This window comes from Ictalurus furcatus, chromosome 3 (genome assembly GCF_023375685.1).
Source record: "Ictalurus furcatus strain D&B chromosome 3, Billie_1.0, whole genome shotgun sequence".
Lineage (NCBI taxonomy): Eukaryota > Metazoa > Chordata > Actinopteri > Siluriformes > Ictaluridae > Ictalurus > Ictalurus furcatus.
Genome location: NC_071257.1, coordinates 31,067,101 through 31,087,020, shown reverse-complemented (window position 1 = coordinate 31,087,020; position 19,920 = coordinate 31,067,101). Strand labels below are relative to the sequence as shown.

The window sequence follows — 19,920 nt, the reverse complement described above, 5'->3', positions numbered from 1 at the left end:
ATGAAGAAGATTCCACGACACCAGCAGTAACCATGCTTGTATTTTTTTTTAGGGTTGCTTTGTTTGTTTGTTTGTTTTTACATGGAGATCTTTTACCAGCTTTGCAACTTGAAGGTGAATAGAAACAAATGAACCTCTGCTATACGATTTCAGAGATCATCTCTGTAAAACACTTTCAAAGCTGTGCACATTGAGCACGCTGTGACACTACACTAGAGAACTATTCGGCGGCCTTTAAAGCTGATCTTTAATGCATTTCCTGCAGCGAAATGGTTCAATCTGCTCATAACGGATAATGAGGAAACTGACAGGACGTGTTGCTTCACCTTATGTCATAATATGACTCATTTAACTGACTAAAATTAGATATGAAATCAACCGCAATGAATTTGCAGGCAGAGTGCACAAAGCTAGTGGGCGTCAATTGATTAGATCATATTCTAGCGGTTTCGAGTTGCAATCTTCATATCGATTCTGCTCTGTCCTCCATAGGTCAGCTCCACGGCCTACGTTTCTCTGTGTTTACATATCCCTGATTGCAGTCCTTTTTTATTTGGATAACATTGTGTTAGAAAAATGTGGCTGCTTTAAAATTGTGTGTGAGAGTTGTTTGTCCTGACGGACGCTCATCATCTGTTCCTTCTCCACAGCTACAGCACGGCGTATCAGTGCATCTATTACTCTCCAGAGCACACAGCCAAGGCCAGAGAGATCCTGAGCATGGTGGCCCAGCTGCAGCCCCTCATCTGCGGCCTGGCCGACCGCCTTCTCGTCCAGGCCCAGCAACGCTGCAGCCACAGCCTCCGGGAAGCCCTCAAGAGTCTGGAGGAAAAGGTGAGGACCAAGTTTCAGTAGTATGTGAATGGTAAATGGCGCACTTATATAGCACTTTTATCCAAAGCGCTTTACACTGTGTCTCATTTACCCATTCACACACACACTCACACACACCAATGGTAGCAGAGCTGCCATGCAAGGCGCTAACTTGCCATCGGGAGCAACTTGGGGTTCAGTGTCTCGCCCAAGGACACTTCAGTATGTGGAGTCACATGGGCCGGGAATCGAACCACCAACCCTACGATTAGTGGACAACCCGCTCTACCACCTGATCCATATCCCTTCATGGTGAGCCGTGAAGTAAAAATGAGAAAAAGTGAATGTCCATGTAATTTTCATGTCAAGTGCATGTCAAGTTGAAAAAGAATAGAGAACGAGACAGAGGTTGTTTGTGCTTAAACTGCTTGCATTTAAGTGACAGGCCTCCAAAATCAATACACTTCTCCATACAGTTTTTACACAAGCACACAACAGCGTGATGTCACACATGAAGTGAATGCAGCCATGCCTTTTTCCATCAGGTCTGTAACTGAGTTTTGTAAGCGTTCTGTCACCATATTATGTAGCAGTGGATAGGAAAGCTACGAGACAGACTTAAATCCGTAATCATTCCACTTTTAAATGTTTTGATTAAAGAACCGCTGTGTCCAATTTGTGTCTCTTTGTAATTTGTGCCTGATAGCTAGTGAAAGAGATTGGAACAATTTTCATTTTGATTCGCTAGCCTCTATCGCACTGTGTTAAGAACAGCCGAGTGGTCACACCGGCCTTCACGAATGGCCGTCTCTTTTCTCATGCCAAAACCTAACAAAGGCAGGGCACGATCGGTTGCCAGACCAGAGGCTTTGGTGTTTTATCAGTGTAATTAATGAATTACATCTGGTCTTGTCAGGATGCAATCTGCTACGATGAGATTGTTTTTGCCTCAGCGGAATAGCGTCCAATCAACTGCTTTAATTGGTACATTCTCTCTGTCACTGCTCCTCTCCGCCTTGATTAGAGACACGAGTCCTCCCAGCATCCACTGCTCCACTGCCACAGCTAGCAGAGTCTGATTGAAATCTCCGACTGTGTGTCTGTCTGTGAGAAAGAGAGAGAGAGAATAACAGCGAGATTAAACATTTGATTTCGTAGTCTTACACGGATGAACACACACACACACACACACACAAACACACACACACACACACACACTCACAAACACAAACACACAGCATTACTGTTTTTCACCAAGCTCATGTGTCACTGTAGGAAAGTCATGTGAAGTTGTAAAATTTGTTGAACGAGCAGAGGTTGGACTTTCCCTGATGATTTGCATGTTTTCCCATGCAAAAAGTCAATCCAGGATTTTCCAAGGACTCTTTCACTGCATATAATAATAATAATAATAATAATAATAATAAACATTTTATAGAGTGCCTTTAAAATGCAGCTTACACAAAATAAGCAGTACACAGAAAAAAATGATAGATAAATAATAATAATAATAATAATAATAATAATAATAATAATAATAGTAATAAACATTTTTATAGAGGGCCTTTAAAATGCAGCTTACACAAAAATAAGCAGTACACAGAAAAAAATACTGATAGATAAATAAAAATAATAAAAATATCAATAATAATAATAATAATAATATACATTATTGTATAGAGCGCCTTTGAAATGCAGCTTACACAAAAATAAGCAGTACACAGAAAAAAATGATAGATAAATAATAATAATAATAATAATAATAATAATAATAATAATAATAAACATTTTTATAAAGCGCCTTTAAAATGCAGCTTACACAAAAATAAGCAGTACACAGAAAAAAATCATGATAGATAAATAAAAATAACAACAACAATAATAATAATAATAAAAGTAGACATCAGCAAGCAAATGCCGGTTTAAAAAGTATGTCTTGGGTAGAGCTTTAAAAATCTCAAAGGTCTGAGCTTCCCTAAGTTCGATATAAAGAAAGTTCCGAAGGATAGGAGCATAGACAGAAAAAGCGCCGTCACCCATCGGGCTTAAGCGGATCTGTGGAACAGTTAATAAATTAGACTGTGAGGAGTGTGGTCTGCGATTTGGGGTGTAAAGGATTAACAAAGCAGATATCTTTATACCCGTTACAAATCAAGGGCTCATTTAATCTTGGCACAGATTTAGTTGATGGACACAACCCAATCCTTATCATTCATACATTAGGCAAATACAGACAGGTGAGAAATAAACGGAAAAACCACCGCCTCTGTTATGCTGTAGGTGGCATTTATTTATTTTCTTGCATGGTTTGACTTCATTTGTCCCCTTACAGTGAAGCAATAAATGGGTGTGGTCTCTTCCACGATGACTCCACCCTAATCCCAAGAGCAAGAGGGCTCGCTGAATTGTTTGATAAGGAGGAAAACGATGTAAATCACACGTTGTTGCCTTCACACTCACCATTTTGGATTCGAAACCCCCACTAAAGTGTTCATTGTTCCAGTACCATTCCAGATGCCATGGTGCACTGAAGCTGTTCTGGAGAAGCTTAGAGAACATAGAGAAGCCCTATCCAGATGCGATTAGTTTCATTGGACGACATCTCTAATAACTCTTCGACACGTGTCCTCTGTGATAAACCTCTCACGTACAGAGTGCAATTAGGGATGAGTTTCTGCCAGGTTGTTTTGTCTATGAACCTGAAGGATTGTGTCACACATCTTCATACGATGGTGTTTATTTATTTGTTAGACGGATGATTTGAGTAACTTACAGCGATACAATAATTGCCCTTTCATTTATTTCTAAATGACACACTCCGTGCTATTGTGGCACATGTGAATATGAAGTGTCTTTATACCTGTAGCTGACATTATAATAGCCCCTTTAATCAGCCTGCAGTTTCACGCTCTCCTGCTAATGGGCTGCGGTGTAGGCAGTGTGGAGAAGAAGTTATACGTGCGCTAGGTGACTAAATACGGCCGGAGGCGAAGGTCAAAAACTTTTGGAGGCATCATCTGCCTAGAAAATCACCCTCAATATCTGTGACTAAGATTACCAGATGTGATCTAGATTACCCGATGACCACAGAGTTGGTTTAAAAAAAACAAAAACAAACAGTAAGTAATTTAGTGCATAATTTCCTCACACTGATCTGGACAGTAATAACATCACAGAGGAGCACCTTCAAACGATGGAGGTGCTCCAAGTCCTCCGAATTGAATCTCGTCTGAATGGAGATTATGTTGGTTTTTCCTTTAATTTGTCATCTTGTATTTATTTATTTATTCGAGACATTAGAGCACTTCATTTATCCCCCAAACCCATCATACTGTGTTCAAATCAATGGCTGGAACAGGAAATCTATCGTTTCCTGCCTCTTAATCATCGAGTTTCTCCATTGCAAATCCGTCTCTGGTTAGTCGGATTAAGCCGTCATATTCAAATCAGCTTTTAATTCGTAAAAAGCTTTGTACGCCGCATCCTGTTGTTTGTCATTTCCAGTTGTCCTATGCAAAGGATGGTTGGCTAATCAAAGATGAACATTTTCATAGCTTTTTTTTTCCCCTAGTCATCCATTTTTCGCAGTTATACACAACATGCTTTATGATGCAATGTAACGGATGTGTGTTGGAGAGACAGATGTATTTACACTTGTCTTCCCGCTGGCTGAATAACCTCAGACCTGAATACTAATCAGATCTCAGTCTGTTTTAAATGCATCCTGGGTGCACTTACACCTGCGGTTATATGCAGATAATCCCTATGCAGCTATAATCCTGACTAAGGGTGATAAATAAGATCATTAATTGTGATGAATAGTAGATATAAAAACTCAACAAAACTGTATGAAATTACACCTCCGGTGATACAACAGATTGTTAGACCAGCAACAGATTGTAATCTCGCTTCAAAACACAACACTGAGATGTTTCCTTTACGTCCTGGTGTTTAAATACCAGCAGAGTTGTTCTTTCCTAATCCTGAGAGCCACAGCACTGCAGCTTTTACTCATTTACTGCTCCATTGCACCATCATTCCTCTCACGCATGCCTTCATGATTATGACAAGCTGAATCAGGTATGTGACATTAAGAAAGGCAGTGAACTGCTCAGGGCTGTGGCCTTTCAGCATCCCGGGTAATACGGCGCTCCAGTCATCGTTCCTCGCTGTACAAAATCCATTTTGCGCGTCTTAGACTCCAGACTCCTAGAACATTACTGCTCTGTAATTCTCCTCCATACGTCGTCTTGATTTTCCTCCAGTGTAAATTGGGAGTTAATGAAAATCCCAATAGGGGAAATTTCTAAATATGATTTGGTTCTTTTCAAGCTCATATAATCCCGAAAGTTCATTCCAGCGCTAAACAGATTAGTGACTAAATGGAAATTACAGTGATAAGCTTCTAGGTAGAGAACTCGGTCGATGGCTTAATAAGTGATTGATCGAGCGTGAGGAGGAAAGAGTCCATCAACATTGCGCTTGTGTCTCCGCGGTGTGAAATGAGAGAGCAGTTCCTGTCCAACTGACCACAGGAATGCTGTAAATATACCTCCTCGTGAGATTCACATCATACTTTTAGAGCTAAGCAGGTCAGCTAGAATGCAGCTTGACATTCTGACTTTGCATATTACTCGAGATCCTCCTTGCAGGCATTGCTATTTTAGTTTGGTGTGAACTATTACTTCCTCTCACCCAGTTGCTCTTATTTTGTAATCTAGAACATCTTTAAACAATCTTCTAACGTGAATTACAACCTGATTTCATGGATGGAAACAATTCCGAGAATACAGCCCTTTTCAACTCTCGATTCTGACTGGTTTGGTGTTGATAATTTTAATTTTTTTTGTTTGTTTGTTTTTTTTTTTTCAAGAACAGCTGACGGTAGTGCTGCGAAGCAAATCACAGGTTTATATTAATGCGCTTGTTCTAGTGCGTTGTTGTATTCATCAGGACTTTTATGGTGGATGTGCTGTATAATATAGATGTGTGTAGTTTTCTGATATGGTGAAGATGCTATCTGCTATTATTTAGCATTTCTGGAAGGAGTCTTCAGTGCCAGTGCTATTAAGCGTTCAATATAGGAAAGCAGGAGTGCAGCAGCCATTTTAAAAGTCAGGGCTGTCAGTAAGTGAGACACACCCAGACACACACAGACCTGGATAGACACACGCTCACCATCCATCCATTCTCTGTACTGCATAACCTATCCTGTAGGCTAACTCGGGGCACAAGGCTGGGTACACCCTGGACATGGGTGCCAACCTATTGCAGGGCACGATTAAACACACACACTAACACACCCAATCACACACTACATACAATTTGAAAAGGACAATCAGCCTACAGTGTATGTTTTTGGACTGGGGGAGGAAACCAGAGTACCCAGAGGAAATCCCCGAAGCACATGGAGAACACGCAAGCTCAGTGCACAAAGGGCGGAGGAGGGATTCGAACAAGCAACCCTGAACGTACAAGGCAAACGTGCTAACCACTAAGCCACCGTGCCACCCCACACACCCTAAAAACACCCTAAAAATGTCAACGCATCCATAACTCGGTTTGTTTTACTTGATTTCTCACACGTGAACATCCTGAACTGCCAAGTCGTTTATCTTTCTTTACCGGTGCTCCCACCGCTTGCTTCTCCTTCATCAGAAGAACAAAAGCAGGAGATTGATCTAGAACACCCGCTTATTGTATTTAGATCATAGCAACTAGCTTAGCTCTCAAAAATGCACAAGAACATTATTACTCATGAAGGTTTGGAATGTCGTACCTGCGCATCCGATGAATGTTGATCTTTAACCTATTCTACAGTCTGTTGTTGTTGTTGATGTTGTTTGTTTATTTTTTATTGTCCCGCTTAGGGGAAAGTGGTTTTGCAGCAAAAGCTAACAGACATACAGACAATACATAATACACAAACAATATATAATATGCATTGCACAAATCATAGTTCATATCAGAAATCTACCAATGAAGAGTTCATTAAACCAACAGCCACTGAAACAGGTCCAGAACCTCATCCGTTGGATAGCAAGCAAATGTTCTGATTAGTAGATTGATTTTTAGCAGAAGGTCCCTGTGACGCCTTTTATTTCAAGTGTGCGATTCCAATCTCCCTAAATAACTGAACATAAACCAGTGCAAAAAAGATACAGTGTGTGCAACATGCAAAAAATGTGTGGATCTTCTACACCCCTCCTCTTCAGGAAGGATTTCAGGACAATATATATATATATATATATATATATATATATATATATATATATATATATATATATATATATAGAGAGAGAGAGAGAGAGAGAGAGAGAGAGAGATGCTATAACGTAAGCGATAACAGGAACTAACTTGTTTTCTGGACGTTCCACAACAGTAAATGTAATTGTAAACAGATGTGGGTGAGACAGCCGATGCTTCATTATGCACTGAGCATCCTGTAATTAATAGAAACGATCAAATCCATGAAACGAAAGACTCATTTATCACTGTTATAGGGACAAGACGCGATGTCTGGGGTTCTCTCTTAAGCACGAGAGAAAACACATTAGTTTTATGTTCTGTCAGTGAGTCAGGTACTTCTATCAGGAAAATCGGTTAGTAACGTGGAATTGTATATCAGTAGAAAAATGTCCCATGGTTAGAATATCACCTAAGCATGAATGTTAATGATGGATATCTGTAATGTGTTGCATCACTTATCACCAGGTTAGCATACTGAGTATATTTCTGCCACACACACACACACACACACACACACACACACACACACACACCAACACTGTGCTCTTATGCCTTGATTTGCATTTGCATTAAATTACAAAATTAGCCTCACCTTTTCTTTACCTCTCTTTTTCAGTCAGCTTTCTACTTGACTCCCTCCATTCATTGGCCTTTGGTTGACCTGTGTCCAGTGTACTTTTAATTATTATTTTTATTTATTTATTTATTTTTTTTTGTATCCGTAGGCGTAATAGATTAGCCTGTTATGACTCTAACTCAATTATTCCTGAGGGCTCTTGTGACTATCGGCCGAGCAGGAACTCATACTCATACTCATCAGCTTTCGGGTAGCCTCCCACCTCCTCTTCTCTTTCCTTATTGCTATCTGTCTATCACTAGCTACCTCAATATCTTCTTTCCTTTGACTCGCTGCTATTTCTTTGTCTCTCTGTACTATGGTTTCTGGCTCAGGAGCAATTGAGCTGTTTGTTGTTGTTGTTGTTATTGTTCTCCAGACCTAAGGAGAAGAAGCTCATCTCTGGGTTTTTCATTCTTCCTTTCATCCAGAGTCTTCCCTTGCTCCTTCGAGTGCTTCATTCTCATTCTCTGTATCTCGTTCATTTCTTCTGAAGTGCGCGTGTTTATGAAGTTTGGGCATGGGTTCTTGCATGCTCTCACATTCTACTGGGTCCTGGTTCACTTTAATGGTATGCAAGGTTAGGAAAATATTGGAGTGTCAGATATTCGTGCTAAACGAACATGCGCTTGTGTTTCAGACCGAGCAGTTTGTGCACACTCTGAAGGACGAGCTGGTGAAGAACGCTCTCTTCGCGCTACACGCAGCGCGACCCGGCTACATGAACAAAAGCCACATTTCCGCCCAGACCGAAACACACTTGACCCAAACCGCAAGCTCGGACGTGACCCCGAACCAAAACCTGAGCCGGGAGCCGAGCGTCGTCATCTGCAACAACGTGTCTGGATCTCAGACACCCCCGAAAAATGAAGCTCGCCAGCCTCTTAAACACCAAGACCTTCCCCACCATGAGGAGTACGACGAAGAGGAATGGGCAAGTATCCACTCGCTTCTCTCTCTCTTTTCTCCCCTGTTCTCTCCCCCGGATCTGCTCTGTGCCTCAGAGAAGGCCTTACTGGTGTAGGATCAGGGCAGAGTGTGTTTAATGTTGTGAGTTTAATGTTTCAGGATAAAAGAGGGAAACAGTCTGTATGAGTTTTAAGTTCACCATCAAAAAAAAATAAATCGACGTTGAGACTTTATCGCCAGGGAAACAGGAGACTGAGAGAGGACGCATGCCTTGAGACAAATTCTGACTCGCAGAAACGACCATGAAAATGATTCATTAAAAAACACTGAAACTTTCTGTAAGGTATAGAAGAGTGTAAAGTGTCTTCATACACTGCAAGCTGCAAATATGTGTTAGAATGTACCGTTTGTTCTAATAAAATTCAACGTTATTACAGAAAAATAGATCAAAACATGTTTCCTTTTAGAAAATGAGGTTCATAGTTTAGTCATCTTTAGGTACGTGACTAGGATTATTTTCCTACAGTAACATGCAAGTTAATAAAAAAGTTCCACAAAGATACTAATATAAGGAGGTGTGTGTGTGTGTGTGTGTTTATTTTTTTGGTGCAGCATCAATGCCGTAGCTGTGGCTAACAGCAGGAGATTAGCAGCAAAGCTAAAACAACAATCTCTAATCAATGATGAAATGACTCTTTTTCAGTACAGCTCAGTGGAGGGAAAATGAAGCAAAAGGAAGAAAATGGTCTGAAAAAAGGGGTGAAAACAAAGGAGGCATGTAGTTCGTCGTACTTATCGCATCGGGAAGCCTAATTACTCTTGCTGTACAAGGGCGAGAGACGAGCAACTGCAGAAACCACAAACACAACAACAAAATAACATAATGAAGCCAGGGCTGCTGAGAACATACAAGGTGTGGAGGATAGAAAGCAGGAAGAGCGGAGGGCAAATGGCTTCAAACGAGCTCCATTAAGGTATATGGACCTGTGAAGCTTTTGCCAGTGCTGAGGTGGTTCACAGAGAAATGTGGCTTACATTTTTATTATCCTTGTGCTTTTTAAAGCAGGCATAGTGTTTCCAAGCTCAGTAGCGAATGTCAGGTTGTATATAGGATCAGCCTATTCACAGACTGGAGTGCTTAAGAGGAGCCGGTGGGAGGGGGATTGTTTGATAAACAGCAAACCGTTTCCACAGTGTAAAGACGTCGACTTTGTCTAGAATTAAAACACAGTATAGAACCAAAAAAAAAAAAAAAGCCTACTCTTACCAAAAAGCATGCGTTAAGTATACTATGAATATCGTACACTCTCAAGTGTACTTAACCCTTTACTGCATGGTGGTGTTTTTTATAGTCAATAATACAAAGCTGCTGTTTTATTATGTAACTTGAAAGAGTTACATTGGGCAGGGGAATACCATGTCACATGACCAGGAACTGCTGTTTGCACTTCCTTTTGTTTTTGCCAATCACATGGTACGGTGAAGGACATCATTGGAGGGCTCTCAAAATATAAAAAAAAATTTCAGGCAAAACTACGAAGGGAACAATTCAAAACACTAAGTTTAAACTTGTCATTTAAACAAGTTTATATATTTTGAGTATTCTGTTAAATGGTAAAATGGCATTGTTGGCGTACGGCAACAACATGCTGTAATGGAACTGTCGTGTATGATGTATGTGCATTCATGAATTGAAACAGGCCTACCTTGCAGAAAATGACACAAGGCGTCTTTAATAGTATATTTTTAAAAAATGTCCACATTCAAACTGTTGTGATTGTAGACATTTTGCAATTGCAACTTATTTTCAGAATTTTACATTTGAAGAGAAAGAAGGAATAATTCGAGAGAAGGATTTGAAAAGATACTTCACTCAAAATATTTTGAGTGAGTAAATCCATCCACATATTTTTTTTTTTTTTTACAACTGCAATTCCTTTCTAGGAAAAGATATCGCTTTCACATGCGTAGTCTGGAAAACGCAGTAATTGGAATTGTAACCTCATGCATTTTGTGTTATTTCTGACTATATAACACTTTCCACCATTGGAAAAGTCTACTGGACTGGAACCCGATTTGTTCTTCTGCTGTTGTCTCCCGTCCACCTCAAGGTTTGACGTTGTGCATTCTGAGACGCTTGTCTGCTCACCACGGTTGTAAAGAGTGGTTATTTGAATCTGTCTGCCCATTCACCTACTGTATGACCTCTCATCAGCAAGTGTTTACACCTCTAGAAATGTGGCTCAATGGATGTTTCCCTGCAAAAAACTCAGGAGATCTGCAGTTCCAGAATACTCAAACCTGCCTGAGACCAACAAGTCAAAGTCACTGTAGAGACCTTTGTATAAATGCTGCTCTGTGTATATATATTTTGGGTTTCTATTAGCACTATCGTTATTATTTTCAGAAACACAGCCCATAATGATGTCCATGTGTGACGCCATGTGGCTCTGACTCTCTCTCTCTTGCCTCTCTAGGACAGGGTGTGGGCCAATGTGGCCAAGGGTCTGAACTGTGTCATCGCCATGGTGGATAAGCTACAGGAGCAGGACAACAACAACCAGGAGTCTGCTCCTGACCAGGCGCTCGCTGATGTCATTACTTCCCACAGTCCAGGTAAGGCACAAAACTTTCACACGGTTAATTACTGTATATAAGTGTTATGTAAATAGCAGAGAAGGACTAGAGACTACGATTCCCATCAGCCACTGCACGTTAGAACTGGTGTATATATAGTCACGTTCTGCACTGCACTGGTTGTCTTGCGTTGCTTGGTCTGTCTATCGGTATCACGTTATGCTCACTCTTGTTTCATGTAAGTCTTCTTTTGTGTTTTGTTTGTACATTATTAAACATTTCACTTCAGTTCTGCATTTACATCCGTCTCTACCCACAGCCGTGACAATAAGCGTTTTCTCCCCACCTTCAGAGCCGGTCTACGTCTATTATCAGCCATTTCAGCCAAGACAATTCATCATGACAGCTTATCTGGTTATGAGACAGCCTGGTAGAGTGCAAATATAAACCAGATCATTCATGTTGTGAGCAGCACTGCAAGATCGTGCCATAGTGGCTGGAACATAATTGTTCTTACGTGCCATCGACAGTTTCTACATGCATGTGGGATTCATTTTAAGCAGTGCGCTTAAAAAAACTAGAAGAAAGGACAAGTGTAGCACAAGACGGTGAACTCACAACTTGATTCTATGACTGGAGCTCAGCTCAGGCTGCTGTCTTTCATCCCTGTTATTACTGCTACATTCTCTCCGTCTTCTGCAGCCCACTATATCTTTGTCCTCATCCCTTATGTGTCTTAGCTCTTATTTTACTGAGAATTTTGTGAGGCAGCTGGGAATCTGAAATGTGGCTTTATGGTTCTGAGTGGATCTGCAGAAGCACTAAGGCTGAAACATGGCCATTTGCTGAAATGAGGGTGTGTGGATGTCAAAGGGCATTAAAGTGCTTTTTAATGCAGGGGCCACTCTGACCCTTTTCTGTTCGTGATCACATGTTCTTTCTCTCTGCTCTCTGACTCCATCTCTGTCTCTCTCTCTCTCTATCTCTCTGTTTCTCTGTTTGTCTGTCTCTCTCTCTCTCTGTGCGCATGAGCGAGCACGGAGGGAAGGGAACGTGTGGAGAGCTCTTTGGTGTCTTGCCAGTTTTTCCTCTGAATTTCAAAATGATATCCTTTTCTCTTTAAATAAACGGTGAGGTTGTAGTTATACGTGAACTCTCCGGCATGGTGTCAGGGATGTGCCAGAGAGCGGAGTTCATGTGGAGAAGGTTCTGAGAGCAGGTCAGGTGCGAGAACATCTACTCTGTCTCCTGAATGAACAAAGCAGTGGCGGTGTTCCTGTAAAAGGAAAGACTTGTCAGTGCGCTGATTGAAAGTGGAATATGGTTAAAAGGAGTCATGATGCATGTTTCCCCTCTATCTGCCCCGAGACATGAATCTTCATTTCAAACATGTCCCCCACCGATCATTTAAAAATGAAGTGATCATGAGGGAGATGTCCTGCTTCGGAAAGTTCGCCAGCTCTATGAAAATGATCCCGCTCGGCTGCAAGACCTCAGCGGTGAAACACGCACGTCCTGTCGTTTCGTGGACAGGTTTTTATGTACTTAAACAGTCAAGGTGAGACCTTGGATGTGAGTTTCATGTGTAAAGAATCACCAAGCGGTGAATCTGTACAACGTTATTGCATGTTTGGCTTTATATTAGAAACACGCGCTGGAAAATTCAGGAAAAGGAACGAAAGTGAAATCTTTATTTAAGGCTTGTGACATGAAATCTTACTAATGATTATAACATTCCTCACCTTAGTGAGGTCAGCGGAAGGCCCAGCATTCCCCACTGCCCTGCAGTATTTGATCCTGACACACATCTTATCAGGCATGGAGATAAGACAGCAGGTTTATTAGCGCCTGTGTGGGGGCGAGACGGAGCGGAGACACTCTAGTAATGGCCTTGATGACATTAGTTGTCAACGGGGGAGAAATGTAATTGAGGGTAGTGAAAAGTGAGAGCTTGAACTCCGGCAATAAGGTGTGATTAGAGAGGTGAGTGAGTAAACACTGCCTCTCACTGCTGTTAGGCAATGCTGCCCTCCAGTGGCCAACTCCGGAACGCCAACCAGGCTTAAAATCCATTACTGTTTTCGTGATGTTGGCCTTCTTTATAAGTTATATGGAGGAGATCTCTAAGGAGCTAACTCCAAAGTATACTATGTTAGACAGCTAAAATAACAATAACTTCAGTGTCAATGTGCAAATATTTATGGACATGACTGTATATTCTTACACTGTAGTGCTTCGTTGAGTTTTAACTGCTATCAGTAATTAATCATCCTACGTTTGGCTTCACCAACTGCATTAGCTGTGTCCTCCATGTTCATGGACCTCAGGGACTGACTTTGTGATAACCACTTAGATACACACACACTATGTTTGCTTACCGTTTTTTTAATCAAAGGCCATTAGCTTACTAGCTACGTGTCAAAAGAAATATTAAATAATAAAGTGTTTATTCAGCGAATTGTCCCCCAAACTCTCTTTGGTCCCAAGCAGTCACATTCAACTCTCTCCTGAAGGTTTACGCTCCCTCACACAATCTGCGATCGGTTAACGACCGACGCTTAGTAGTACATACTCAGCGTGGCTCAAGGTCCCTTTCCAGAACCTTCAAACTAATTGTTCCTCAGTGGTGGAATGAACTTCCAACCTCAATCCGGACCTCAGAATCTGTCACTATCTTCAAAAAACAGCTAAAGACCCACCTCTTCCGTGAACACGTAACTAACCCCTAAAACGCCAACCCCACATTATCCTTTGGTTGGATGCAAAACTGAAAAAAAAAAAAAAAGTCTGCTGTCTTGGATCTGCTGAATGACAGGGTGATAACTTGCACTTTTTCAACACCACCAGTGAAACATCACCCTGAGACACCACACCACAGCACCGGGACTCAAACAGCCTTAAAGTCCCCATGAAATCAAAATTGACGTTTTGTGGCTTTTAGTACGAATATGTTCGCCTTAAGGTTATCTATAAGCTAGTGTGCTCCAACATTCTGACAAAATTCACATTTAGAAGAATGTACAGTCTCTCTCTACCACCAATACGAGTCAGCCGTTTCGATGGCATCATTCTGCACTTCAGCTTCTCATCTCTCCAATCAATTGTGCTCGAGAATCGATTAGAAGTGAATAGAATAGAAACGATTGGCTATTTAAAAAAGGGAGGAGCCACTCGATGTATCCCACCCTGACTTCCTGTTTCAGTGGACATTATGTCAAAACATCGAATAACGCTGCGGTTTTCAAATCACTACACGGGGACTAAAGGGAAGCGCAGATTGAGCAATGGGAGCGACGGCAACAACTGAGTGGCAACTCAAACGTCCTCGTTATTAACAAGAGCAGCTAGTAGCTCAGTAGTAGAGTCAGGTGCTGCACTAGATCCATGCAAAAGATAACTGATCACATTAAAAAAAAAATCAAGAAATGATATTATAGTGACATTATAGAGACATAACAGTGATATTTTACTGAAAGATCTCTTTGAATGTGTATATGCTATTAAACCAGTATAGTGCACCATTACTCTGGACAGACACGGTGTCCCAGAAAACAAACACGGACCTCTTTATGACTGCAGCGCAGGTTTGTTTTAGGAATATGACCAAATATTTGACATAAATGAAAATTAGGCACTGTCAGTAAGAGTAATATACACGTTTTATTTCACCGGTCAATTTTTTATTTTTTTCATTCTTTACTACATCGGCTGTAACAATAGTGAATTGTTAGTTTGTGATTGTCATTATCGTGTCATTTTAAAATGATAAATGTGCTTTGTAAATCTCTCTCTCTCTGTCTTTCATTCTGTGTGTGTGTGTGTGTGTGTGTGTGTGTGTGTTAGCTGCAGACTGGAGGGAACAGCTCAGCCCCTTGGTGGTGGCGCTGAAGGATTGTGTAAACGAGGTGGCAGACAGAGCGAGCAAGTCCATGAGTTTTGTTCTCCTCCAGGAGGCAGCGTGCAGCACACCATCAGGCCTGCAGCTCCAACAGAGACGTGACACTGTATTCAGCCAAGCGGTGAGCTCCTCCTACATTCCATCGCTCCTCCTACTGGCCATCATGCCAGCCCGTCCTCACACACGTCCCATTTCAACACACTTTCCCCTGTAATGGTGCCCCAAATTAAGATAAGGATTCGCCCAGAGCTGCCTTTTCTGTCTTACAATAGTCATATTGTTAAAACACAAAGCTTTATTCATGCATAAATCCTCCTATTTGTCAGGCATACCTTTATTATATTTAGTTTAAACAAACTATGTTCCCTGGCGCATGAAACACTGATGGATAAATTACTGCTATCGTGTTCTGGAAATTGGATGCAGATCCCACTATTTGAACGGACCGCATATGTTTCTGAGTAAAATACAGAATTGCATAACCGACACCTTCCTGGACGTCTCACTGAGAGATGTTATTCACCAGGAGAGGACTTTGTTTGCGGAATAAAGATGCACTGCCATGCAATAATCATTTGAGATCATTTGGAAATCTCCATAATGCGCATTCTCCACACACCGAGCAGTAACAGTCTGTGTTTTTCACCAGCACTTTGTCCTCTGTGGAGTTTTTTTTTCTTTCTTTCCCTTTTCAACTTGTGGCCAGTTAGCGCTAATCCAAAACGGTGAAAGAAAATTTCCATGAGCAGCACTTCCCCAAATTTTTTTTTTACATGACCTTGCCTTACATGTCTATGAGGTTTCATATCTTTTTCAGGCATGTTTTTAACACTTTAAAACTATTTTCCTGAGTCGCATCCTGCCAACTTAGTATTCTTCTGGATGGTTAGTCATGTAAGTGCTAACACATTGAGCACAGGCACTTAAAAAACTCACAATATCTAAGTCAGCAGTGTTTATTGACTTGACGCAATACACTGCACACACAAATGTGTGTTCTCTCGACAACTGTGTTCTCGTAACTGTTTTAGCTGAGCCTTTAAGTATTTTGAGCAACAGCCATGATAAAATCAAGGATGTCATCCAGCTTAATAAATATCGAAATGTCTCAACAGAGTAATTGAGCAGGTGCAGTGAGTATTTACATTTCTTATAAGTAACCGATGACGATGTTCAACTAACTGGTACATTGTATGTGTGTTTCCACAGCTGGCTGCACTAGCCTGTGGTTTTCTTATGCGGTTGTACTCTGGATTAGAGGATAAGGGCTTCATCAGACAACTGCACACAGTAGGAGTGGTGGCTCAGTTCGAGAGCCTGCTCAGCACATACAGTGAGTACATAGAGTAAATCACGCACATTTATGGTCAAAAGCCAAAGACCACACTCGCAACACTCACAACACTTTTATTCATCTCTCAAACCGAGTTAACATCTGGCTTGTTATGTCAGCAGGAAGCGCTGGGTGTGGCATAAATTAAAGAGCATGGACACCAGATTTTGACACAAATTGCAAAATACAGGAAATGAAAAACAATCAAACGTTTTCGGGAAGAATAGGAAAAATAAGAAGGTTAGAATAACCTGGTTGCATAAGTGTGCACACCCCTAAACTAATACTTTGTTGAAGCACCTTTTGATTTTATTACACCACTCAGTCTTTTTGGGTTAAGAGTCTAACAGCGTGGCACATCTTGACTTGGCAAAATTTTCTCGTTCTTTCTTGCAAAATAATTCTATTCTAGAGCCATGAGATTGTGAGAGCATCTCCTGTGCAAAACCCGCTTCGGGTCACTCCACAGATTTTCAGTTGGATTCAGGTCTGGACTCTGGCTAGGTCATTCAAAAACATCGATCTTCTTCTGTTTAAGCCGTTGCTTTGTTGATTTGGATGTATGCTTTGGGTCGTTGTCGTGCTGAAATGGGAAATTCCTTTTCATCTTTAGCTTACTAGCACACATCTGAAGGATTTGCATTAAAATCAACTGGTATTTGTAGCTATTCATGAGTCCCTCCACCTTGATAAAATCCCCAGTTCTGGCTGAAGAAAAGCAGCCTTAAAGCATGATGCTGCCACCACCATGCATTACCGTGAGTATGGTGCATTTTTTTTTCACCAAACATACCTTTTGGAATTGGTCTCATCAGACCATAACACATTTTGCCACCTGGTTTGGGGTAATTTAGTTGAGATTGGATGTTTTGTGTGAGAAAGGGCTTCTCTCTAGTCACCCTACCCCATAGCCCAGACATGTTAAGACTACGAGAGATTGTTGTCACATGTAGAGACTAATCAGTACTTGCAGCTCCTTTAATATTGCCAAAGGTCTCCTGGCAGCCTCCCTGGTAAGTTTTTATCTTGTCCTTTTATCGAGTTTGGAGGGACGTCCTGTTCTCAGTGATGTCATTATGGTGCTCCATTTTCTCAATTTGTTGATGATGGCCTTCCATGGTACATCTAATTTCTTGGGAATTCTTTTATACACCTCTTCTGATTGATTTGACAAGTGAGATGCCATACAGGCTTTGAAAGCTCTTTGAGGACCATGGCTTCATCAGTCAGATGAAACCAAGAAGATTTGAAGAAAATCCTACAGAATCAGCTGATCTTTATTTGGGGTTAATCAGAATAAGTTCACTGATGACAGCTGTATGATAATTACTTTTGAACATGAGCTTGAATGTGATTGGTTCATTCTGAACACAGTCATATCCCCGATTATGAAAAGGTGGTCACACTTGTGCAACCAGGTTATTGTAACTTGTTTTAATTTTTCCTGATTTTCCATAAAATATTTGGTTCATTTTCACTTAATTTTTGTACGTTATAATTTTACATTGGGGCGCACGGTGGCTTAGTGGTTAGCACGTTCGCCTCACACCTCCAGGGTCGGGGGTTCGATTCCCGTGGCTCTGTGTGTGTGGAGTTTGCATGTTCTCCCCGTGCTGCGGGGGTTTCCTCCGGGTACTCCGGTTTCCTCCCCCAGTCCAAAGACATGCATGGTAGGCTGATTGGCATGTCCAAAGTGTCCGTAGTGTATGAATGGGTGTGTGAGTGTGTGTGATTGTGCCCTGCGATGGATTGGCACCCTCTCCAGGGTGTACCCTGCCTTGTGCCCGATGCTCTCTGGGATAGGCTCCCCATGACCCTGAAAAGGAGTAAGCAGTTGAAGATGGATGGATAATTTCTGACAAGATTTATCTTAGATTTCTGACAAGATTTATCTTAGTTTCATGTTTTAGTTTCATCACACAAACTTGTCATTTTATCAGGGGTGTGTAGCTGTAAAGGAACATTTTCCAGTATTTTTGGATCTCCAACATGAAGCCTCTGTATCCCGATCTAGTCGCCAGTTATCACAGTACCAATAACCTACTTGTCACCATGTGTTCATAACCTAAAGCACTTCATTTTGTTTAATCTGAGATGAAAGTCTACAATCCCTCAAGCCACCAAGATTCAAGTTGATAGAGACAAAGGTTTAACTTGAAAGAGACAAGGGATCTTGTAGATTTGAGTCTTAATACACATCAATTTACTGCTCACGTCTTCCCAGCTGTCCACTGCTGGATCTCAGACCTTCCGGTCATTTAGCCCCGGCACTCTGGAATCTCCCACACAATTTTTGTGTACAATTTTCATTAATAAATATGTCAAACAGGAAGCATGAACACATGGAAAATTCAGCTGTCAAACATAAAAAGAAAAGAGCATCACAGAAATGTTTGACAAAGCTTACTTTGTCAAACAGGTATATAACAGTTATATAACAGCTATTTCTGTGATTTGTGCCAAACGTGTCAGGTTTTTTTTTTTTTTTTCTCCTTCTGAGCTCTGTACCCCCGACCCCAACCCCCTAAAAGTTTACTGGATGATGTCAAAGAAAGGTGAAGATAGAATGTCTATATTGGAGTAATTATGTAAGAGAAAAAGGGAGCTGGAAGATATGTGTTTCGTCTAAGTGAGAAAGCGAGTACTCAAGAACTAGATTTATGATCCTTCTGCAACAGTCAGTCCCTGACTCTGTGTGTGTGTGTGTGTGTAGTCTGAAGGGAATAATACTTTTTGTTGTGGTAAAATGCCTTGGGAATCATTACTCATCTAATGTGAATTTAAAAAAAAAAAAAAAACACTTCAGATATCAAGGTTGTCAAACCAGTGGTTTTATTACGTTTTCTTCTGGCTAGTCACTGACTGTGATACAGCTTACAAAACCAACGTCAAGCACCCAATAAGTTTCCGTCAAACATGATGGAATGTATGGCTGTGTGCTACTGTGTGGTTGTATGTGTATGTTGGTTTTATGTGAGTGTGTGTGTGTGTATGAGTGTCTGTGTCTGTATGAGTAGTAATTGCTCTCTCTCTCTCTCTCTCTCTCTCTCTCTCTCTGTGTGTGTGTGTGTGTGTGTGTGTGTGTGTGTCAGGTGAGGAGATAGGCATGCTGGAGGATATGGAGGTGGGGATTTCTGATCTACAGAGAGTCACATTCAAAATCACAGAAGCTGCTTCTGATGACCCCAGCAATCTGCAGCCAACTGTCAGTGGCAGACGGTGAGACACACACACACACACACACACACACACACACACTTTATGCATGTATAAGGTTATTTGCATTGCATTTACTGTATAAAACATGTATGTATTGGACAACCCATCAATTCAGTACCTATCCCACTGAGCAAGTGGGATAGGATAAGGGATTTATATAATGTATACTGTAGATATTGAATATATTTGATTATTTATTTTATTTTATTTTATTTTATTTTTGAGAAAGCTTGCCAGAAAGGGTCACAGGGAAATCTGGTTGAGATTAGAGGTGTGGGATCCTGCAGGATGTAAAAGAAAAATGCC

General features: G+C 41.1%; 1 protein-coding gene across 8 annotated transcripts in view; it reads left to right on the top strand.

Annotated features, from left to right (window-relative positions):
• Nucleotides 1–19,920, top strand: part of inpp4b (inositol polyphosphate-4-phosphatase type II B) — a 179,175-nt gene that overhangs the window by 138,155 nt on the left and 21,100 nt on the right. For all 8 annotated transcript variants that reach the window (XM_053622037.1, XM_053622043.1, XM_053622038.1 and 5 more), the window contains 6 exons: nucleotides 651–834; nucleotides 8,319–8,612; nucleotides 11,065–11,203; nucleotides 15,008–15,183; nucleotides 16,272–16,395; nucleotides 19,488–19,614. In XM_053622037.1, coding sequence (XP_053478012.1) covers nucleotides 651–834; nucleotides 8,319–8,612; nucleotides 11,065–11,203; nucleotides 15,008–15,183; nucleotides 16,272–16,395; nucleotides 19,488–19,614 — 1,044 coding nt within the window. The remainder of the gene's footprint in view (nucleotides 1–650; nucleotides 835–8,318; nucleotides 8,613–11,064; nucleotides 11,204–15,007; nucleotides 15,184–16,271; nucleotides 16,396–19,487; nucleotides 19,615–19,920) is intronic.